Raw genomic sequence first — 24,771 nt, forward strand, 5'->3', positions numbered from 1 at the left:
TCTGAAACTAAGGGGAAAATCCACATGCTCACTACTGCTGACAAAATGATTATAACTTAAATAATTGTTTGGGAGAGTGTATATAATCAGGTAGCAAACTTCCAAGGCAGATGATTAGCACACAAAGCAGACTTTCCTTTTAAAGTCTTTTTAAAAATCATTTTAATGGACAAGAAAAGCTGTTTGACATTTCAAAACTAGCCGAGTGCTGATAGAGAAACTCATCTCACCCACAGCCCATGCAAATCCTGAACATTCACTGAAGTTTAAGTCTCTGGTGAATTTTCTGCAGTATCTGTGTAGCAGCCTAATATTTCTGTCAGAACAGATTTGCAAATGACCCATAAACCTAAGAAGGAACTAAAGCTGAAAGGATGCTCTGGGCAACATTTTTCTCTTTAGTTACTTTTTGTCTAAATTCTGTGTAATTGATAAAGTTTTATGCATGCAGCTTCTACCCAAGCTTAAAAAAGAAATTGGGATATGTGGAGGAGTAAATGTTGGCTCATTAAGAAAAGCAGTTAATTGTTATCATATAGTAATGAGATTTTTATTTACTTCCATGATATTTGGTCCAGTCTATGGAGAAAGTGCTTTTCAGAATCTCTCTGAAGAAGAGAGGTGTCCAGAGGACCAAGAATAGGAATCCATTACACCTTGGCTGTGCAAAGTCAGCCAGCTCTAGAGCATCAAATGGCATGATTGATAAAATTTTACAAGAATTGGTCAGTAGGCTTAGAAATCTTCCTCAAATTATATTGAAATCAACAAAAGAGCAATAAGTATATGAAGTTAAATGTTCTTTAAAAACACAGCTGTGGAGCTGATAACCTGAAGGAATCATTCTATCTCCAACTTCTAGTAATGTGTAACCTCTGCCTCATGTTTTTTTCCTGGACTGAGACATTCAGCTGCATGAATTTTAACCCCTCTCTCCTCTCTCCTCTCTCCTCTCTCCTCTCTCCTCTCTCCTCTCTCCTCTCTCCCCTCCTCTCTCCCTCTCCCCTCTCCCCTCTCCCCTCTCCCCTCTCCCCTCTCCCTCTCCCCTCTCCCTCTCCCTCTCCCCTCCTCCCTCCTCCCCTCTCCCCTCTCCCTCCCCTCTCCCCTCTCCCTCCCCTCTCCCCTCTCCCCTCCTCCCCTCCCCCTCTCCCCCTCCCCTCTCCCCTCTCCCTCCTCCCCTCTCCCCTCCCCTCTCCCCTCTCCCCTCTCCCCTCCCCTCTCCCCTCTCCCCTCTCCCTCTCCCTCCTCCCTCCCTCCTATAGCCAATCATGGCATTCAGAGGTTAGGACTGAAAAGTCATAAAGTTTATATTCGTTAACAATTCTTTTATGTGTTAATAGGAGGTCTATAGGCTGATCATGCCCCAGAAAAAGGTGCTTGGCCCATAAATATGTGATAGGAAGAAAGATAGTCCCCTCTTAAAGATACTGTACTCAAGCATTTGAGGTTTGGCATAGGCTTTATTAAGTTTTTTAATGAATGTGCTGTCTAATTGCTTTGTGCCTTATCTTTCCATGATTAAAAATGAAGGTGAGAACATTTGCTGTACTTACGATATCCAAAGAATAACTGAATGAAAGAATGAATGTGAGGTAATCAAATTTTCAGGAGAACATTGTCCCATATAAATAAATGGTAGATAGATGTAATTATCATTATGAGACTGCTGTAAATTTGATGCCAAGTACTTCTACAGTAAAAATCGTTTAAACTTTACAAATTAGTTATGGAAATGTTAATCATTTCTCTGCTTTTGAATGTTAACACTTGGGCACACCATTTTCTATTAGAATTTGGGGAAATGGGGGGGAAATATCTGACAGGTTTTTAGATGGATCAGGTAAAACAGAACAATATCATGAGAGCTGATCAAAGAAATACTTTTCAAATAATGTATTCAATGAAAAGCCTGGAAAAGTCTGCTGTTAGTCATGTTTCTAGCTCTAATTCAGTGAATTCTGTTTTTCATAGTGACAGCTCAGCTGATGAGGGTGACAAATACATTGTTGGAGACCCAAGAAGATTAAGCAATTATATGAAAAAGAATGTCTTTGCCATGTTCAATAATTATTACAAAATCACACAACTTGTACTCCTGAGGACTATTTGATTAATGCTTTTTAGCTTATTGACAACATAAATCTATCATGTCTTTGTTTTCAGGCACCTAGATGTTCAATGTACAGTGGTGGCTCTTTTAGGCAGTTCTTTTATCTGCCTTAGGACATAACTGTAGCCTCAAGAGAAGGTTTCTCCTGCTAGTAGACTAAGGGAAACAGAAAATTCAGCATGAATAGCATCATGTGTACTTTGGTTTTACTCACAGCCAAAGCAATCCTTTATCAGGATTGGTGCATCATCTACAGGAGGATACTTTTTTCTTTCCTAATGCTCTATGTATTTCTCATGTTGGGGCTTAATAACACATTTATGAGGTGCTGTAGCTAAAATTGGTTGCCAAGAACCACTAGCACTCAACTTCTTTGCCTTTGCTTGATTCTTCCTAATTGCCAGTCCTCAGTTGTCCTCTACTTCTGGTTCTGTCTCCATAACAAATTATTGTCAAGCACCTTGGGCTGTCTATTTCTAGCTTGTAAACTACTGCCTAGTAACTGCCCATATGCTCATTCAGATAGTGTGATAAATTTGATGATGCTTACTCCTTAGTGAATGTGAGGAGAAATGTGTATTTGTGATCAATTAATGTACAATAAATCCAGGACAGTTATCTTGCCTTGTGGGAACTGACTTATGTAGCCACAGTTTTCACTTATTTTCTTAGTCTTCTTAGTACATACAGTTTTTTCATTTACCCACACACGTGGAGTGAAATTTAAGTGGTGTTCCTCTGTTTTTTACACGGTCTACATTTATCATGAAAGGCTTTTCACTGTGCAGAATTCTGGTACCTTTGTCATAGCTGAGTCTAAGTATGTTCTGAAACTTCACTTCAAGATGTAGTTCTTTTTTCTGTCCTCCATCCTTTCCATAGTAAAGTTGTTAGATCCTATTCTCTCAGCTTTTCTACTTGTGCTTGTATGATATCCCTGCAATGTATCTTGCAGCGTGTCTGTAGCATGTTCTCCCCATCAGTGGTTTATCACATCTTGTTTTCTTTACTTATGGAAGGCGCTACCATCTGAAATTTTATGTTTGGGGCACTTTTTTAGCTTGTGCACAAAAGCTCTGAAGAGACTGGTTGCACTGTATCATGCTGTTGCCTCCTATGGCAGTGGGATCATATTCCCAGTGTCTAGAATGGCCTCTCAGTTGGGTTGTTTGGCTTGTTGAGTTGAACATGGTCAGTAAAAGCTTAACAAAAGGCTACTTTATATGTTGAAGTACAAATGCAGAACTGTTGCTAGGAGCTTTCCATCAACTAACCTCAACTGCATCACAATAACAGATCTGGACATTAATACATGTCTGTATCTGGGGTATACTCCAGCATGCGGTGCAAGAAAACACTGGTAATATGTGACACTGCCTGAGTCTGCCCAACAGTAAGAAAAGGGTAGCTTTGCCCTCCCCTGGTATCCATTAAGCATTAAAGAAATAACAATTGAGTAGCAGGCAAATCAAGAGTTCTACATCATAATAATTTTAGGCATCTAAACATCGTGATCCTCGGAATCTTTACTGTAGGGCTTGCACAGGGCAGAGACATGAAGAAATACATACTGGATATTAAGCGGCAGGTGGAATCAGAAGAAATGGGCAACACTAGAATTTGCTGTGGCTGATGACATAATAATTCTAACTTATTTTCTGTCTCACCAGAAGCAGCCTCATTACAGTCTGAATTGTGTCATTAGAAAGGCTATTGATCAAGTTCTCATTAGCAGTCATTGGCACTCAGCAGCCATTGTTGCATGAGTTATCTGTGCTGCTGAAACTGATACTGATCGTTAGCTTCTGATAACAAAATTGCATCTTTCTTTGAAGCCAGCTAGTGGATTGAGTTAAATTTGTTCCATGCTCTCCAAAGTTAGGTGTGGGCTATTAGATGGTTTAGATGGTTAAAGCATTACAGGCTAAGTTTCCTTGGCAGTCTCATGAGTGATAGCGCTGCTTGAAGTCATTAGTGCCTCACCCTTTCAAACATTAATTGGAGTTTGGTGAAGAGACACCCAAATACCTGACATGAAGTCTGATATGGGACAATTCTTGCTTTCAAAGAACTTTGACAAGAGTAGAAGCAAAAGATGATTTTAGACTTTGATTCCAGAATGGCATCAAGTCACTGAAGCCAAAATACCATAAATTTTAGTGTCCTCTTCAAATAGTTGCTTTTAAAACTGCTCCTAAGCATGAATCCATTCTTTCTTTGCTACTGCAAGATTATTTCTGTACAATTTTGCCAGTCAGTCTAATAATGAGTGGGATTATGATGTAGCAAGATGAACTACATGGACTAGAATTCACTTTAAAGCATGCATCATATTTTATTCCTTTAAAAAAAAAGTCTGAAACAAGAGTAGTTTTTTATGCCCCTCCTTGTAGGCTGTATTTTCAGTGGGAAGATAAATTCTGTTATAAGAATATTCACATGAAAATTCAGCAATGTTTTGCCCTGGTTTCATTCTAGTATCAGTTATAGAAGGGCAATTAGCTGTAACATCGGTTATGCAAGAAGGGCTTCCTGCAAGCACCACAGTGATGACTGTTAAAAGCTTTACTCACACTATGAAAAAGCCAAGGAGGGATACAGATAAAACTTTCCAACATGCCTATGGAAACACAGACAGGTGACATTCAGTCTTAAAGAAGGCAGTATTTGGAGGTGGTAACAGTTTAACACATAACTTGCTACAGTACTTCTGCAAAATCAATGCTTTGAAAATAAAAACGGAGCCTACTTTTGCTCTCATTGATGAAACTATGCACTGGGTGATAAAGACAGAAAGGTATAGCCTCAGTTGGTTCAACCTCTAATAATGCCATTAACTTCTGATCGTGCTCTATTAGCCTCAGTAGGCTTTTGCACCAGCTGAGGTTCTCTTCTAAAAAATTAGTTTTCTGTGTGTATGGGACTAATTGATCATGCTTGCCATGGTGGTATATGAAGACAAACCAAGCATGCTGATCCTCTGCTTTGGACATTGTAAACATAGATTAGAGTTTAAGGTGAAGTAATGCCAGATCGATGTATCATATTAATTTTGTCACTTTTATTTAAAAGCCTGGAGGAAATGACTTGTTTTAGAAGAGAGCAAATTTAATGGAAAGGAAAGGGAAAGACAAAGAGGGTCAAGGAGGATAAGTATCAGCAACTCTGGAACAGAGTAGCAGTGGGATAAAAGTACCTCATTTTCTACGTTGTCATCCGTCTTGGATGTCATATGATACGTGCAAGGAGGAAAATGAAGCCTGTGGCATCATCCCCTCATGAATATTTTATCCTTCATGCTTTTTCAACATCTCTGTATGACCCAGAACAGCATTCAGGTACATGTGTCTGAACAGGCTCAGGAAGTCATCTCTGTGGAACACTTAATCTTTGTCAGCTGAATGGTGGTGCCCTTGCTTAATGTGAGTTTAATCCTCCCATTAGAGTTGCTTAGGTATCACAGGTGGTCTGTGACACTACAGTTCCATTTGAGATGCAGCATTATGGTAACCAAGGGGTACCAGCAGAATTGAAAAATTCAACCCAGTAGTTACCTGGGTTCATTATGTGAAAGAGTGTGTATGAGTGTTACAGAGTGACTCTACACAGTAATTCAATCATTGTATCAAAACTGGTAACAAAAGAAAGTATTTTGTGTTATTGCTTACAGATTGCACTGAATTCCCTTAGCAAAAACCAATACAGAAAGTAAAGAGAATTAATTGTTGTTGGAGGTGGAATTCTTTTCAGGCATAGTCAGTATGGATAATATGAGTCCATAAATTGCAGAAACAAAAATAAAAAAGTCCAAACTAACAACTTTCAAACAGATGCTAATTCTCAAATTGTTCATGCAATGTGGAACATCATTTGAAGTAATTATGACATTAATGCATTAATACAAAAAGTGCTTTGGAGGGGAGCAAATCAGATAAATGTGCCTAAAAAGAGCTAGCTGTAGACATAATTTGTGAAACTGTGTTTTATTCTCAATCAGAGGAAAAATTAAAACTATGCTAAGAAGAAATTTTAAAAGAAGATTTTAGAATTAACCTTGTAAGAAACCAGAATGGAACAAAGGATGGAGCTTCAGCAAAGCCCACACATGGACACTGCTATGCAAATAAAAAGTACAGAAACTGCCGTGCCATTTGAGAAAGAGGGACTTGCTTCCAGCTGTATATCCTAGGTAAATATGACCTGGGAAGCAGGTAGATGGTAGAACAGAACTGTGTGCTCTGAATCTGAAGAGACTTTATACTGAGCAGTGAAAGTTGGAAAATTAACAGACAAGGTTGGAGGACTCTGCTGTCTTTAGTGTTTTCTCCTCTAAGGGCAGGCTTATCTCCTTTACTGTAGTTAGCAGAGAAAGAACTTGCCCTCCATTGTCCTTGTTCACAGCCCAGCATCTAAGCTTTACCTTTCCCACATTGCACCAACTATATTTGTAGAATCTGATTTTTCTGTAGCAGTCTTTGGAAATTAACTTTGGTGGCACAGAAGGACAAGCTCGACATGCTGTTTGAAATGGTTGGCCTGCTTTACTGATCCTATTTGTTAAAATTACAGGGGATTTCATTGCTCACTCTCACCACTGCTAGAGAACTCACCACAAGGTTATTTCTGGTTTGCCCCCTGACCTTGGTTTTATGACCATTATAGTGTAGGAAAATGATCCTAATCCCTTCAAGCAAGAGTCTTCATTCATGCTGAATTCTTATCCCCACAGGACATTTTTTTTTCCCTGTATCATGTTTTTTCTGTATCCATACTTCAAAATCAAGAAGTAGAAGAACTAGGTATACTATGACAAAGTTTATATTGATCAAGCAAATGTATGCTCAGCTATTATCATCATCTCTTGCATAGATATGTGTTGAAATAGAGATAATTACTTGAAAGCAATGCTGTTTAAATCTAACTAAGAACTGCTAGATCCTATATCTGTCTCCCAAGAGAAAAGAGGTGTAAGTGCAGGAATTGTGGTGCCAACTCTCATGATTTTCTCAGGAGTCTTCTGATATGTATTTTTTTCTAAATTGTCAGCTAGCAGAATCAATTTTAGATTGGAAAGATTTTTTTTCCTTAAACTTTCTAAACCTCAGAGTTTCACAGTAAATCTTTAAGAAGTAAGGTAAACGTTACCTAATGAAACCTTTTTTTCTCACCCCAAGAACAGCCAAAATGTAAAAAATTCCTAAATTTAAGGAATTTTGTATTAATAACTCTTTGAAGCCAGATTCTTGTTTTTTAAGGTAGTTAGGTTTGAAAATACTGTTTGAGTCTTTACAAGATATATGAGCAAAACAAAGGAAAACAAAAATCTTTCACTAGTTGAGGAAAAGCATTTATTTTTGCAGACAATGTAGTAAAATTAATGTTGGTTTGTTGGGGGTTTTTAACTGTATTTAAGTTTTTGTTTTATTTCATTTTCTTTCAGGAAAAAGAAAAATCTGAAATGTTAATTACTTTTCAAAAATATTGGTAACTGTAGTTCTGCTTCCCCCTCCTCCCTTTTTCCTCCATACAGAATAGATATCTTGGAGAGCAACTGATTTCTACAAGTGCTGTCTTGTTATATGTTCTATTAAGGTTACAATTCTTTACTTTCAGGGTATGAAAGTAGCAGACAGTAAAGGGATCTTATGCTTGCCTTAGATAGGTGCAATGTCACAAAATGCATTGAAGTCTCACCCAAGAATTTTGCCAGTTAGGGGAGAACAGATGAAGGAGAACAGATGAAGGAAAAATAAGTTTCTTACCAGCCCTATCTAGTTCCAACAGCTACTGTTTAAAGTTATTACTTTGTTCCAGTGGTTCATAAGCACTCTGCTTGCTGGAGGCAGCAGCCCCCACATGAGAAATGGTGGACTGCTTTAAGTGTTCTGGATAAAATCAGACATGTTTATTGAACAGTTTCAGCTGGTGGGTTTTAGGTGAAATAAGATGAGAGCAATGGAGGGGGAAGAACCTTCTACAAAGACATGGAGACAAGTAGGTACAGATGATGGCATGGGGATTGGAACTAGATCATCCTTGTGGTCCCTACCAACCCTGACTGATTCTATGATAATGTCCTTTGGATTAGCAGGGTACTTCTGCTCACAGTCTGAGGTGCATGCAACTTTGTGGTGTTCCCTCATCTTTTTTCTTGCTTGAAGTATGTCACAGAACACAGGCAAGTGTAAGACCCTCTGAAATATTAAATAGCACACTGACACATAGATGCCAGGGCTGGCCAGAGGCAAGTGTCATAGCTTGAAACAACTGACAATGAGACAAAGTGTTTGGTGAACTGACCATCTGTCCAAGCTTGGCATACCTGTGACATAGCAGAGACCAGCAACTCTGATGGTCTCATCATCAACACTGATATTTAAAATTATTTACTGTGTTGACATTTTTTTTTTAAATTCATGGCTGAAAGTTGTCACCATTCCCATCTCCATTCTCACTTTGTTGAAATGTCCCTAACACAAGGGTTACAAACTGTAATGGAGTTGCATATGGTAGAGAGTGAAGGCCAGGCAGATCTGAAAGACATCTTGGAAAGATATTGGGGTTGGATTAGATCATCTTTAAATGTCTCTGACTCAAGCCATTCCATGATCTCTAGTTATCATTGCATGCACTGACATAGCACTGGGGCTGGAAGAGGTCTCTTAGTGTCAGTAAGCTTGAGGTGAAACCATGGTCTTGCTGCTTCTTGTGGTAGTATTAGACTGTAATGTTCCTCCCTCCTACCCATCCCAACTATTCTCATATGTGGAAGGCTGTTAGAAAGCTGGAGATCTTTTATACTTCCTCTCTGATAAATGTACAATTTCCATACCAGTTAATCCAATTAATCCTCATTCCAGTAGCCATTCTGGTATTACTGTTACTCTGATTGCACCTCTATTTCCATGCAAATTCCTTCCTACCATAATAGTTGTGTATAGCTGAGTCTGAGCCTTTCTTGTAGTGGCATAATTATCCTTAATACAACATTCTTTATAGAACCTGTATTTGTCTTGGGATAGAGACTGACTGAAGGCAATGATCCAACTGAGAACATCTTTACTAAGAAGGAAACCTTACTGTAGGGGAAGATGAAAGAGACGTAACTAGGGGAAATGTTAAAAAAAGGCATCACATGGAAAATGGGGACATAAAAGATTAATATCATGAGAAACTTCATAATGATCTTTATTTACTTTGGAGCAGTCTCCATTGTAGGGTTGGTAAAAGATTAATGCAAAGATTTGAGGCCTGATAAAAGCAAACAGACCAGAAACTCCTGAAATGATAACTCTCTCAGTCCTGATTCCCTGTGGACAGGGACTGAAGCCTATTGAGTAGGTATCTGGCCATCAGCTCATCTATCTTCACAATCTGTTAAAAAATGTTTCCTGCCTCATGCTATCTCTGTTTATACACCAGTAATGGGGTATACCCTGCTATGCATGCAGGGAACACATGTCTATAAACTTTACATCTCAGGGTCTATCAGTCACCCATACTGTTAAGCTGTTGTCTCTGTCTTTCAGGATTACATTCAGAGCACTCAAAGTTCAAGTACGTTTTAAAGGATATTACAAGAAATGTGAAAGAAATTGATGTGGGTTGTGAGCTTACCACTAATTTGTCCTACAGGAAAAATCATCTCCCTTAGAGTCCTTCTTTTCTCTGTCCCTTTTGTAGCTCTGGGTAGGCTACCACAATTTTAGGCTAAGAGTCTCCTCTTGCTTTGATTAGGATTAACAATTTTCAGGGCCTAGTATTTGGGGCTGGAACACACTATTGTTTTGTAATGTGCTTACAGTGCAAGTGGCTTCTTTCTTTATGTGCCACTGATTGATTAGTGGAGTTTGTCTAAGTAATTTTCCCTCTTGATATGTGCACTTGCCTTCTCTACCACAAAGTCAGTCTGAAGATTAACTAATTAATCTCATGAGATTCTTTAATGAATGGAAAGTCTTACTGAGCAACAGAACAAAGTACAGGCAATACGTATCAACACAACTCATTCTAGATTTCTGCAAAGCTAGGGTTTCTTTTCTCCTGAGCAAGAAAGACTGTAAAAATGTCTCGGCTTAAAAAAAAAATGTATTATTTTTTCCTGTTCAGTATAATGCAGAACATCTGCTGCAAAACCCGATCTAGTGTGAGGTGTCACTGTCGATGGCAGTGGGGTTTGGAACTAGATGATCCTTGAGGTCCCTTCCTACCCTAACAATTCTATGATTAATAATTTAAACTGCGTTGCACTTTCCAAAATAAAGTGTCCATATTACTGTAGCTCTCCCCATTTTTTTGCCCTTGTTTTTAATTCTTCTCAAAATACAATCAAATACAATTATTGCTATGAGTTAGATTTTATTCCAGAATGAAAATCTCTACTTTGTTTTACTTAAGGAATAGGTTTTTGAAGCTGTTTTCAGTGGTAAAGCTTTTTATGCCAAATGTATGCAAAAGATAAGAAAGTAGTGTGTAATAATAACAAAACAAGGATAGGAAGATTTGATGCCACGTCAGACCACTAAAATAGACCCAAATGACCTGGGGAATGAAGAGATAAGAATCTAGAATTTGATTTAAGGGAGGTCTGAAAAACCAAGAAGCTTATGTTTCTGCCTCCAGAACTGATTGATCCAGAGCTAATGGTTACATGTGTGATTAGCAGCTGATCTTGGTGAATTTGATTTTTTTAGTACTGCTACAGGAACACAGTAGGTGAAAATTACCTTGGTGCTTTGGGCTTATGTAGCACTTGTAGCTTCCAAAGCTCTTGCTAAATGAAGACGGACCTTTAAGTTAGGAGTGTAAAATTGAAGGTGTTCTTGTTTGTTCTAAGGCTGACATTATAACTCCAGATGGAAAACAGTTTCAGTCTGAATAGACACAAAGGTTTGGTGGAATCTTGATCCTGGAAAGTATTTAAATATTGACAAGTTCCTAAGACTTTATTTGTACCCTTTAAGCTGGCTCACTGTGAAGCAAGTTTGGAGTAAAAGACCTCCAGAGTTCTTTACCTACCTAAATAAAATAATTTAAATTATAAATCACATTATAATTCTGTATAAAGCAAAAGTGAGTTTGAAAAGCAAAAGGGCCTGCAGAAATTACTAGGCAGTATTAATGAAAGGTTTTCTTTATTGTTTTTCAGAATTACATTTCTATTTTCACATATAAAATGCAACTATAAGTTTGTTTCCTTTTAACAGTCCTCAAGAAGAAACCAGGTACATTAAATCAAGGACAGTCTGTACAATATTTGTTTTCCTTCCATTCTTGAGTAATGGAAATGGAAGCTGCACTTTAAAAAGCTCAGATTTCAAAAGTGATGCTAGTCTTTATTTACTCCTTTCTCCCCATCTTGTGTTTTTGGGTTTATTTTTTAACTCGCTTATTTAGAAGTTATTACCTCAAAGCAAAAGGCATATATTTAAGAATTTACCCTGCCTACTGGGGGTTTCATCTCACTCTTGGGGAGGTGAAGGTTGATGTTTCTCTCTGTTCACAACCCAGCCCACAAGCAGTGACTCAGCAGCACAGAAAATTCCTAAGGATGAGCCAACTTGTTGAAGCTTAATGGAAAAAGAAGTAGTCGAATCTTTTCAGGTCTAGTCCAAGGTGAGGCACTTTAGAGAATGGGGCTTCTGCCAAAGCTCAACCAAAGAGAGAAAAGGCTGCAGGGAGCAACTTGTCTACTTGATGAATGTCCTCATGCCGTTGAGCTGAGTGTAATGAACTGGACTGTGCGTGGGTGCACTGCCCTCTTTTGGATTTTGATAGCAACAGGATCAGTCCCATCCTGCTCTGTGCTTTGGATGTTTTCTGAACTGAAGGTCAGAGTAAGGACCAGTTGTTTCTGTACACTGTTCTGTTTTAGGAGAAATCTTCTCCAGTGCACCTCTGGACTTTATGTCTCCATTCATATCAAGTCAGATTAGTGGAGAGAACAACTGTATCATATCTGCAGAGATGTCAAAGCCTCATGTTTGCTTTTCATGTGTCTACATTGTATTGGTGCAACCCTGTACTTGAAACTTTAGTGGTAGGAAAACTCAGGATATGTGGAGAAACCACATTACTCTGGGATTAGTCAAAGAAGAGAAAGATGCACAACAGTAACAGCAATTTTTCATTAATGCAGTTAATACATTAATACTGATTTGAGTTTGCTATATTCGAGATCGAGAACTCATTGGCATTCAGACAAGAGTCACATCTATTGTTGTGTACTATGTTTGAAAAAGCAACATTGAAATGCCAGCTATTAAGATTTATTATCACTGAAAATGATAACAGTAGCTGTAATTTTGAAAGCGCTCCTAAACATTAAAAGTTCTTGTTTGACTTGAATGTTTAGCTATCAAGAGAATCCTTGTGGTCCCTTCCAACCCTGACTGATTCTATGATTCTAAGAGAATTAAAGCGTTTTCATTTATTAGAAAATATTAATTATTTCAGTCAATATGTGAAGGGGAAACAATGAGCTGCCATCTCCTTTTATTCACCTGAGACAATCAGAAATAAGTTTATTTTTTTTTAAAGCTCGCAGTTATTAGTTTTTTATTTCCAAATTATTAAAACAAATCCATTAGAAAGCATGATATGACTCCAGATATTGTGCTAAACCAAAACTGATCTAGGCACAAAACAGAAATGATTGAACAGTTCAAAATATGAATGTATAAGAGCATAATTTTCTTAAAATCCATTGTAGAAGAAAGACATCATACTCAGTCCAGGTAACCAGGCAATGGTCATGCTCAGTGCTTTGAGTAACAAAACTTCTCTAGTTTCTAGGGGGAAAAAAAAAGTTAAAATATATGCTTGCTTAGAGACAGCTGGTGGTGTTTTGCATTCGCTGCAGAGGAATAGTCTCTAACAGTAGATTAAATGTCTTGTTTATTTGCTTTTTCCTGTTAGCATATGTGTGTAGTGGAGTTCAGTGTCTTTTCAATGTTCTTTGCTTTGCCACTTATAAGCATATGCTGTGAAAACAAGTAAAATCTCTTATACTTTCAGTATTCTCAAATGTCTAAGTGAGACACACTGTGCAAAAGAGTTACTGACATCTCGTGATAATTTTCACATGTAGGTGCCTGCTGTTTTCTGGCTGTGTGTAAAATAAGGAGGCAGGCATATTCCTAAGGTTTCTGTTATTTGTTTGGTTGGGTTTTTTTCCTCAAAATTTCTCCTCTTCCTTTTGAGATTGTTATTATTCTGAGGAGCGAAAGGGCAACCGGAAGATTTTTTTGGAACCAACTGTTTATATCCCTGTCTGAAGCTTGCATAAGCAGAATTTCTTTTATTTTTGTAAGATGCTGTTGATACATATATGCAAGCACCAGGTGATTCCCACAGATAATAAAAAAGTAGAACTTTCATTGGCTGTTTTCTTTTGTGGTCACTTTTGGCTTATAAAGAACTTCTTCACTAATACAGAAAAAGTAAGTGGATTCTTCTTTTCTAGCCACCAGCCAGCTTTTTTATTTCAAACCACATTCATCAAGATGTCAAATTCAGTTCTCAACAATTCTTCTGTTAGCAACTCTGTAAAATCCCAGCTTTCAAAAATATTGGCAGGTGATAATTTTTCTCCCTTAAAAGGTAGCCCTCTGCCATCTCATATTCTGCTGACAAGAGATTGTCTTATCGCTCAATGAGCACTAAATCTTTCATGTGTGCAAACAAGATGAATTTGCCATCTGAACCTTTCACCAAATCGTTTCTCTTACCTTAAAATAGCCAAGATTTGTGGAAAAGTGTCTTACCAGATATGGATGTCCTGTGGGTTCTTGAGGTAAATAATCCTAGAATTTCCACTGTCTGTATTTGGACTTGGTCCAATGCTGAATCTCATTGTCTAGTAACCATAAATACAGTTTTATTTGGGGGAGTATTTGAGTACATTACCACCCATAGCAGCAAAGTGCAGACTGATGTAATGTTGGGGTTGTGTGTCTTTGTATGAATAAGAACGCCTTTAGTCATTGAGTTATACTAGCAAAATAACTTTTCTACAGACCTTTTGCTTGTGTTAAAGTGGTCGTTTGTGCTTGTTTCTGATACCATTCCAAATCAGGTCATCACTCAAAGGCTTTTTCTTTTCTTTTTTTTTTTTTCTCCTTCAGTGTTGAAAGTGTAATTCTGTCACTGAAGTCTTTTCTTCCCCTACAAAATTACTGCACTTTCTGACTTAACAAGAACTTCTGGCTATAAAACACTTCACAGTGTCTTGTTTGAATTATTGACGTATTATTTTAATGGTGTCTTAATGAAATTGTTCAGCAACTAACCTTGTCTTTTAGTTGGCACTAGAGACAGCTTCAAAACTGTCAGCTCTAGCTCATTTCATGTTTTCATTTGTGTGCTAATACTGTTAGCCAAATTACTGAAAGCAGAGACCTGGGCCAAACCTTGGAAGCATTACTCATGCACACAGTTCTACTGCATTTGATGTTAGCCCATGAGTAAAGCTTGTTAAACTTTCCAAAGGCTTCAGTCTCTATTAATATCCAAATAAATGCCCAACTTATTTCATTTTGGCGATTTTATCCCTAATTTATTTGCTCTTGCAAGCACTTACTGCTTCCAGCAACTCAATTCTGTAAAAGGAATTGGTCTCATTTGCTTTACAGTAGTGTTGCATTTATTTCAGAATGTCACAGTGAAAGCAGTTCCTTTCTTCATTTAGTTTCGTTTTATTTCTTATTATAGGTCTTGTAAAAGTTTAAGCAATAAACTAGTTTGATTAGTAAAAAGCAGGCCGTTTTGCTTTGAAATGTAAGTGTGAATTGCTGAATCTGGGGAATCAGATTCTCTCTTTACACAGTCTTTGCACCTTGTAAATGACAGAATCGTTAAGTGGCAATCCAAATTCAGAAGTGATATGTGAAGTGGCAGAAGTTACATTTCATTATGCTGGGACTCCGTAGCACTGATCCTCTTGCAGTCAGTTACCACATCAAAAAAAACCAACCTGAAAACCCTCTAAAGCTATCTAACTGCTGAGCAGAGAAGCTGGAATAAAAAATACTACTTAGAGAAGTGGGAATGCTCTGCTTTTCTTAAGAGTAGGATGGTTCCGTTCTTCCTTGCTGATTTCTTCTTTCGTTGTGTTAACTCAATTTTCATTTCATCCCAGTTTGTGGTCATGTGATATTACTCAGCTCTGCTGATACATCAGAAGTGAATGAAAGAAATCTGAGAAATGTATTTGTTTTGGGTTTTTTGCATACCATTCTATTTCACCAATTCTATGCTTTTTCCTACAAAATTTTAGACAAAAGTTGGTCCAAGTGGAGCTATAAGGGGCTAAAGTAAAAGACTGAGAGATGTTGTGGGTTTGTTTTGACAAAACCCCTGAATCTATGGAGCTTGGGGCATTTCTCTAAGGGTCATGATTCCATCTGTAGAAGCAAAATCAGAAGCCTCTTGTGAAGCATTCCTGAGTTTCTTTGTGAGGACAGCAAAAATGCACACAGTTGCCAAGGGCAATCTGCTGTTAGCAGAGTTAGCACCAAAAAAGGGGTGACAACAGTGTGGACTGCTTAAGATCTATAAATTATGGGGTTTGTTCATTTGTCACTTATTGGAAAAGCAAATTAAGTTTCTCCCTTTTCAGGGCACAGATGATTAATGGATGCCTTGCATTTTGTTGCAAAAGTCTATGTCGACTCCATTGATTTTTCTTTTTTTTTTTTTTTTTTTTTACTGAGAAAAAAACCTAATCCGTCTGAAACACAAGGAAGTGCAGCGTGTGCTTGCTGTGCCTGGTGTGAGTAAGCAAATTCTGATCATTGCTGAGCACTGATCTAAACAAAGAGCAATTACTTTTGCTGGGGAGAAGCAGAGTCTTGGCTTTCTTCACTCTTCACTTTTGTTTAAAATACGAGAACAGTAAATGAGACCAGAGCAACTCTAAGGTCGGTCTCCCTTTACCAACTTTTATTGGAAGTGAGAGGCAGATACATGTGCTTCTTTTTAGTCTTGTGTTAATAGCTGTATTTTGTAGGGGTATAATCAGAAGTAGTTTAAAAACTGTCAGGATGATAAAAATGATGGGTGCAGTTCTTCACATAAGAAGTTGCTAGGTCAGCCCACCTGAGCTGTTAGTATTAATCATTTATGATTTTCATTCACTCTCCAGTGACGTATGTGAGAACAACCATGCTAAATCAGACTGAATCTTAACCCATCTCGTTCTCTGTCCATAAGGAAGGGTCAGATCAGAATAGTGTACTCCGAGATCACTGTGGTATGAGCCAGTGCATAGTATGTAAGGATTTGCTGTACAGATTTCCCCCTTAAAAATCAAGGGATTAATTTCAGAAACACACTTCTGGTCTAATCTGAAAGTTTCCTGTAGATACACACAGGACATTTTGACAAACTTTTCATACAGGTATCAATTTCCTCTACTTATCCAATAAATGCTACCTTTGGGGCTTGCAACTCTGATTGTTTACATGCAGATATGCTGTAATTAAATTGATTTTTCTTATCTTGTAAGAAACATGGTGCTCTGACTGTGAAGTGAGTAGTGACTGCTTAGTCATCCCTAGCTTGCTTTGTTTTGTGGCATCTGTGCAAAGTGATTTGCAGGATGATGTACAAAAATGGAGTCCCTGCAATGAAAGTTGGTCTCATGGTGAACAGTCTAAGCAGTGGCTAGAGAATCATCTGTCAAATCCCTCTCCTGCCTTTGACTCTTTATATACCCTTGCATAAATCTGCAGCAGTTCTGGATAGCTCTGCTGCAGCTAAAGCACTATTGGTATATGTAGCAAAACTAATGTGTCCTGAAACACTTTGTATGTATAAAATGGATGCAACAGCTAAGGCTTCTGGAGACTGTAGATACCTGAAAACACAGTAGTGATAGCCCAGAGTGGTAGTTAGCAGATTAAATCCAAAGTCAGCAGTGCTGGCAAAGTCTGTTTAGGCACTTAACTTTTATTGATTGAATGAAGAATTAGGTACTTCAGTGCTTCAACAGTTCGTCTCTCAGTTCCCTCTCTAGGAAATGGAGATAAGAGCACTTTTACACTTCAGAGGAGTGGCCTGACAGAAAATGTGCTAAGGCACTGATGTGCTTGGATGTGACAGTGATGAGGTCAGATGAGTTCCTTCTGCAGGTAGGAGGAAATACGTGAGACTAGAGTGGAGCTTGATTAACAACTTACCTTAGAGGCACAATCCAAAGTCAATGACAAGACTGTTATTAACTTCAAGGAGCTCAGATCGAGCCCATTGATTTGTGCTTATTTCTGCTCTAGTTGCTGTAGTCCAAATTAATGCTGTGCTGTGATATTTTCAAATACCAACATAAACAAAATCTGCTCAAGAAGGAAGTCATAAAAATGGGAAAACCATAATGACTGAATCATAGTAGTCAATTGATAAATGTTAACCATAGGAACATTGTCCCAGAAATTATTCTGGTAAGGAAAAAGAATGGGCTGATAAGCATCACAAATAATTTTTTGCCTTCAGAAACTGGATAGGCTAGTTAGTGACAGTAGATGATCTATATATTGATGCTTTGATTATTAATACTTTCTGTGTAGCTTCCATCATGCAGTCTTCATTTTAGAAGTCACACCAATGATATGTTTGTATTTGAAAGTGTTAAATGTAAATAAGGATGTTTATGTCTAGTAATACATGTTTTTATCACAAGGCTTCAAAAGTAAATCACAGATACAAAAGGAGACTATGCTACAGTGGAAACAATTCCTTATTTTACATCAAGGATATAGTGTGGTGATGTAATTGGTTTGTGAACAGTCAAGATCATAGAATCATTTTGTATAGAAAAGACCTCTAAGATCATTGAGTCCAACTATCAACGTAATACCACCATGGCCATTAAAACATATCCCAAAGTACCATGTCTACATGCCCACCTCCCTGGGCAGCCTATTCCAATGCCTGACTGCTCTTTCAGTAAAGAAATTTTTCCCATTGTCCAATCTAAACCTCCCCTGCTGCAGTTTGGAGGCCACTTCCTCTCCCTGTATCACTTGATACTGTAACCTCCTTTCAGTAGCTGTAGAGAGAAATGAGGACTCCCCTCAGCCTCCTCTTCTCCAGACTAAACAATCCCAGTTCTCTCAGCCACTTCTCCTAAGACTTGTTCTCCAGACCCTTCACCAGTTTTGTTGCTCTTCTCTGAAAACACTTCAGCGACTCAGTGCCCTTCTTGTAGCGAGAGACCCAAAACTGAACGCAGTATTCAAGGTGCAACCTCACCAGTGCTGAGTATGGGGCTATGATCACTTCCCTACTCCTGCTGGCCACACTATTCCTGATACAGCACAGGATACTGTTAGCCTTCTTGGACACCTGGGCACACTGCTGGCTCATGTTCAGACAGCTGTTTACCAACACCTCCAGGTCTTTTTCTACCAGGAAGCTTTCCAGCCACTTTCCTCCAAGCCTGTGGCAGTATATGAAGTTGTTGTGACCAAAGTGCTGGTCCCAGCACCTGGCCTTCTTGAATCTCATACAATTGATGTCAGCGCATCCATCCAGCCTGTCTAGATCCATTTACAGGGATTTGGAGTTACCTGCAAACTTACTGAGGGTGCACCCAATCCCCCCATCCAGATCATTCATAAAGATATTAAACAAGACTAGCCCCAAACCTGAGTCCTGGGGAACACCACTTGTGCCTGGCTAACAATTGGATTTAACTCCATTCACCACCATGCTTTGGGCCTGGCAACTCAGCCAGTTTTTTACCATTGAATTGTCCACTCATCCAAGCCATGAGCAGCCAGGTTCTCTAGGAGGATGCTGTGGGAGACAGTGTCAAATGCTATACTAAAGTCCAGGCAAACAACATCCACAGCCAAATACAATACAAATGCAAAGACAATTTTAATATTTACAGATATTAAAGTTCAGGGATTTTGAAGTATTCCAAACATCCAAGTCACAGGCCAAGTTGCTGTGCTATCAAGGGGTTTTCTAGAGATAGATAAAAGCCTTTGACAGTTACCCAATAATGAAAGACATTTTCTGTATAAGTTATATGTGCATTTACACCTTCACATGCAAACAATACTTTAACATTTGGTGTCTATCAAGACTTAGAGCACTCTGTGATTCATTGGTGGTGAGTTAAGTTATATCTAACTCTGTCAGCTGAAATGAAAAAAAAAGAGAGATGGAAATGGAGCATGTGATTTTTGCAGTGCCCAAACCCAGATAGGAATTTGCTTTGAGAAATGCCAGATGTGGATCCTTTCATTTCAGGCTTGTCTAAGAACAAATCAGTGTTAAAAAAAAAAAAAAAAAAGGAGGAAAAGAAGCTACTGATTTAAGATTCCAATACCTTCTGAGGCAAATATTCTTCAGAACTGTTTGTCGTTCATGGTGCCTCATTCTTTTTTCCCTAGGGATATTGCTTTGTTGCTTGCTGATACACTGGAATGATCTCTTTCTACTGCTCAAACCTATATATTCTCTCATCCAGAGATACACGAGAAAAGTATCTCCGTATTCTCTCTAATTCATCAGCAGTGCAGACCAATTAATACCACAGTTAACGGAGAGATGTAGCTACTCCAACTCCAAGCTGTATAGCTTCTGTCACTGCTGAATTAACACCCTTGGATAGAGCTAGAAAACAGCTTTACTATGCAGAGATTATTTCTGATACACTTAACCAAATCTATAATTCACAGCACTGTAGAAACTGGAGATGGAAATAACCCAGCACGTTATCAAATGTGTTCTCCTGCCAAAGCAAGATTCCTTGTTGCAGGCAGTCAGGTTATAACATTTCAGGCAAGGAAACTGTCATCTTCTCTGAAGATTCTGCCAGGGTCTAACAAACCTCACTATTAGAGATAATTCTCTGTGTCTCTCCTCTCTCTTGGTCCCTCTCTTTTTTTTTTTTTTTTTTTTCTTAACACCAGACTTTTTATCTGCCACTCCAATAGATCATTCATGAAGACCCTAGCAGCCTACTGTGGCTGTTAGTAACTTAGAAAGTTTACAATCTGGTATTAAAAGTTTGTGGTCTGATTTTTAATGTTTTTAATATTTTTTTTGACAACCTAAGTATAGCTTTATGTAGATCTGTTTTAACTAGTGACAAAGTCATTCTACCTATTCAACCATATGTTCTGTGTTTATATATGTGGAAGCTGCATTGCTGTAGAGGTTTGTCTCCAATAAACTTCCTCTTTTCAAAACCTTTTCTTTGAGGTGGGGTTGTGGCAGTATACATAGCTGAAATATATGGTTTTATGTATTAAAAGGTTGGCTGTGCTCAGTTTTGACATTGCATTGAAATATTTTGTAATAGACATAATTTAATAAGCTTACATGAAGCTCCTAGCTGCTTACTTATTTTTCTATTTGACTCCTCCTCACCACTGTCTTTTCATCTTTCCCTTTTGTACAGATTATGCTTCTGACTGATCCAGAAGTTGAGAGCAGCTTGTTAATCAGTTCTGATGAAGGGGCCACCTATCAAAAATACCGTCTGAACTTCTACATCCACAGTCTACTCTTCCATCCCAAGAAGGAAGATTGGATCTTAGCATACAGCCAGGATCAGAAGGTAAGAATCACTGGCATCGTGTTCCTTTGCTTAGGAAGAACCTATGATTTCTCTCTCTCTGTATAACTAAATGCAGAGCATTTGGGACAGTCTTCAGAGTAATACCAGGACAGTCTTTGGAAATACCAAACTAGTATTTCCAAGCAAGAAACATTGAGTGAGCCTCAATATAAAGGGCAAAGTAAAGGACATGGGTACCTGCTGTGTTCTGGGGGGGGCCTAGGTCTCTGTGACTGGCAGTCTGCATTTATTCATCAGTCTTTTTGGCAGTATTGTATTGCCATCAATGGGTAGAGAAGACAGATAGGATCCTTCACAGTAGGGACAACAACCTCCAATAAGTCTTTTTGTCCACTTATTTAATAATTCTCTTGCTTCAGTCTAGCACCAGCTCCAAGGCCAATAAAGGACATTCCTTGTTCCAATCTGGTTGGCATATTTTCAAGTAGTCTTTGACTTTCTAAGAGAAAAGTAGCAATGCATCAATTTCCTTTTGAAGTCCAGTTCCTTCAGTATGGGTAATCTATCAGCTGAATGAATATGCTGTGAGATTTGTGTTGATTTTTACTGTCCAACTTGAGACAACAGAATGGTATTTGATTGTTGCTGTGGTTTGAACCCAGCTGGCACCCAAGCCAGCTCATTTCCTCATCCTCCACTCCTCTCCAGGGGGGAGAATTTGAGAGGTAGAGGTAAGAAGAGGCTGATATAAAAACAATTTAATAATTGATATAATAATAGTGGTAATGAGAGTATATGAATAGGTGATGCACAATGACACCCACTGTCCAATGCTAATTGATATAATAATAGTGGTAATGAGAGAGTATATGAACAGGTGATGCACAGTGACACCCACTGCCCAACCCTCAGCCTGTTCCTGTCTAGCAATCCTGGAGGAGAGAGAACCCAAACCCACAATCCCAGAAGACCTCCAGCTTCTCAGCCCCCCTCATCTATATACTAAGTTTGACATTGTAGAATATGGATGTTATAATGGCCAGTTTGGGTCCATTGTTCTGACCATGCTCCTTCCCTGCTTCCTGTGCACCTGCACACTGTAAAGACATAGGAAGCTGAAAAGTCCTTGATTTCCTAACAATGACTAAAACCATCAGTATATTACCAACATTCTTCTCATACCAATTCCTATAATGAATCCAAAACACTGCACTGTTCTAGCTACTAAGAAAAATATTAGATCTATTCCAGCTGAAAGCTAGACAGTTGTGAAAGACCTAATGGTGAGAACTCTTTGAAAATCAGGCACATCGATAGTCACAAGTCAGTTGTCTTCCAGTGAAAGACCTTACAGACCTCAATCTGTTTAGTTTCCCAAAAAGCAGACTGAAAAGAAACTATATTGCAGTGCATAAGCATATCCAAGGGAGAAAACAAAACATATGAGTAAGCATTTTGATCTAGTAAAAAAAAATCTTCTAACGAGAATTGATGGCTAGGATTCAATGGCAGATGATCTCAGCTATGAAGTAATCAGCCATTGGAGGAAACTGCTCTGAGAAATGGCAGATTTTGCCTCCTGGCATTGTAATGTTTTCGAAGAAAACTGCACAATTGTCAAAATGAGTTCCCAACAGGGTTAAAAGAGTGAAATATCTTGGTATCTAAGTATATGGTCTAGTCTTTATGGGTAAAGTAATTAAATTACTTAATGCAAAGTAATTTAATGGTCTCTATTTGGTTTTCATTTGATGAATCTGTGAGAATCTGGATCTAATCAATAATCAAAATATTGGCTGAATTGCTCAGGTCATACATAAAAGTTTGAATTCTGTGATGTTTCAGATGTTTTCCATCTGTGTAGTTGAGTTCAGTTTACAAATATTAAAGGTGAAATTTTCCTAAATTAGCCTAAACTACCCCTTGTTGTTACTAATACTGTAAGCTTGAGAAAATAAAGGTGTAAGGTAGTTAAATAAGTAGGTAAGGTCAGAATATGATTTTATTGGAGTTTTTGGAATAAAAGTTCATTTCTATGATTTAAAGTCAAAACCACTATCTGTCCAGGACTGTAGTTTGTTATCCTTCCCAATGATGACAAATGCATCTTGCTTCCCTAATTCTTCCTGTAGAGTCAATTGCATGCAATATTTTTCACTCACCGCTCTCACAACATTTTGTAGCTTGTACTGTAGTTATAATCTGCTCAGAGGAAGGTGCAGATTCAATTATTTCAGATTGTTCAGTGTGTAATTAGACAAGGTCAAAATGTTCCCTTTCCCTTGTGGCTGTTAAATTCTCGGTCTGATAGGAAACTGCACAGAAGTGCCTCTGCTGTCTTTTAGGACCCATCCAAATGAAAGTTCCTGGGTATTAGTTACAGGAAATTTATTACATGCAGGTCAGTAAAACTTTCAGTGCTAAAATTCACAAATAAAAGTAGGATATATTAGAAAACTAATGCCAGCTGTTGTGATATTCAGCCTGCTCAGGAAATAATTCAGAATTAATGTTCATACTCTAAATTAGATCACCATCTAATAGTCATCTAATTTATATGAGATGGCTACCATCAAGTATATAGTCCCTATTACATAGGAAAATCCTACTTTTCTGCTATGGAGTTGTAAGTAACAATCCACATATAAGAACAAGGGGTCCTTTTGTGCACTAGCCTGGATAATATTAGAGTTGTGTGTATGGGGTGGTTTAGGTAAAAGGCTGCAAGCTGTATGATAAAATCTCCTTGTGTTATGGCATCAATTAGCAAACTGGATAACTGTTGGTAATTCAGTGTTGTAGCTTCAAGAAAAAAAAATAATGTAGCACAAGGTCTGTAGGTTTGTAATAGCTAACTCTAAAGTAGAATTTTGGTAGTACTCTCTAAGGGTATCGGTCACAGGCCTGTTTCTACTTTAAAGCCTAAGGGATACATTTTCTGACTTCAGCAAGCTTTGGCCAAGAACTGGAGAGGGTAACCAGCAGGCAAAGAGTGTTAATTGGTTTGGACTAAATTAAATGTAACTCAAACTAAGGGTCAAGTCCAGCTTGTGGCTAGGTGTAAATTGCTGCCATTGGTTTCATGCATGCAGATCCAAAGGCAGAATTTTCTCAGAGTAATTAAGATGTCCTGCAGGTATTTAGATAACTGCAACGGGAGCTGTGGGGTGGTTTAGAACAAATTACACTGCCAGTTGCTATTTTACTATCTTGTGCTAAGGCCATATTTAAGGAAGGAGAGCACATTACTCCTGGGATTACAGGCACTATGTGCACACTAATGCACCTGAGTAAGCAAGGGAAACATATCTGCATGGCAAGGAATTCCCATACTGATATCAGTGACTTTGATGCCAATGACTGAAGAGATTGTGAAGGTTTTTTTAACGGGAGCCATAAGGATTAAGTTGGATTTTGACCAGTTAGGACTGCTGCAGTCATTTAATTTTGCTGTTGACAGTTGGGAGGGAGGTGAGATTCAACTAAAAAACACATTTACATCCTTCTAGCGAGACATATCATTGTTGCTGTCCGTTTTCATCTTGTCATTGAAGCAGGTGGGACAAGGAGTGTCAAGTATTGAACAGAGCAAGAGCTGGAGAGACAGGAATGGCATTGGCTCTGGATTGTTCTGGTTCTCAAAAGTTATCCACCCAATGCAGGACCAATGAAGGCAAAGCCAACAGTTAGTGCATGCCTCTCATTGCTCAGTTGTTGTGAACAGGAAATGGGTCACATAACATCATTCCTCTGTCTTTTCACAGCTGACTGAGTTTGTAGTACAGATCTTTTGTTTAGTTGAATAGGGATTTACTCAGTAGCAGGGAAATCTATGTTAACTGAAATAATTTGATGTCCCAGTTTCTTGGGTCTTATGTGGGAGTGAATGTAGTTAATTACTGGGGTTCAGCTGACGAGCAATAACTCATTAAGCTTCAGTGACTTGGTTGCTTTTGTGCACATATCTTTCTTCTGTGTCTGTGCCTTGGGCAGCAGGCTTGAAGTACCACTGCTGCCAGACCAGTCCCTTATTCAGTCATGACATTTTCCTGCCAGTCTTCAGGAAAAAAGAAAAAAAAAAAAAAAAAAAGAGCAGCAAACCATCTGCTGCCTGCACTAATTGCTTCAT

The 24,771-nt window shown here is 38.4% G+C and overlaps 1 protein-coding gene across 1 annotated transcript in view; it reads left to right on the top strand.

Moving 5' to 3' along the window:
- SORCS1 (sortilin related VPS10 domain containing receptor 1) overlaps positions 1-24,771 on the top strand; it is a 297,502-nt gene that overhangs the window by 158,193 nt on the left and 114,538 nt on the right. The window contains exon 4 of the mRNA XM_054382572.1: positions 20,523-20,681. Within this exon, the coding sequence (XP_054238547.1) occupies positions 20,523-20,681 (159 nt within the window). The remainder of the gene's footprint in view (positions 1-20,522; positions 20,682-24,771) is intronic.

Source organism: Indicator indicator, chromosome 7 (assembly GCF_027791375.1).
Source record: "Indicator indicator isolate 239-I01 chromosome 7, UM_Iind_1.1, whole genome shotgun sequence".
In the NCBI taxonomy this organism is placed as follows: domain Eukaryota; kingdom Metazoa; phylum Chordata; class Aves; order Piciformes; family Indicatoridae; genus Indicator; species Indicator indicator.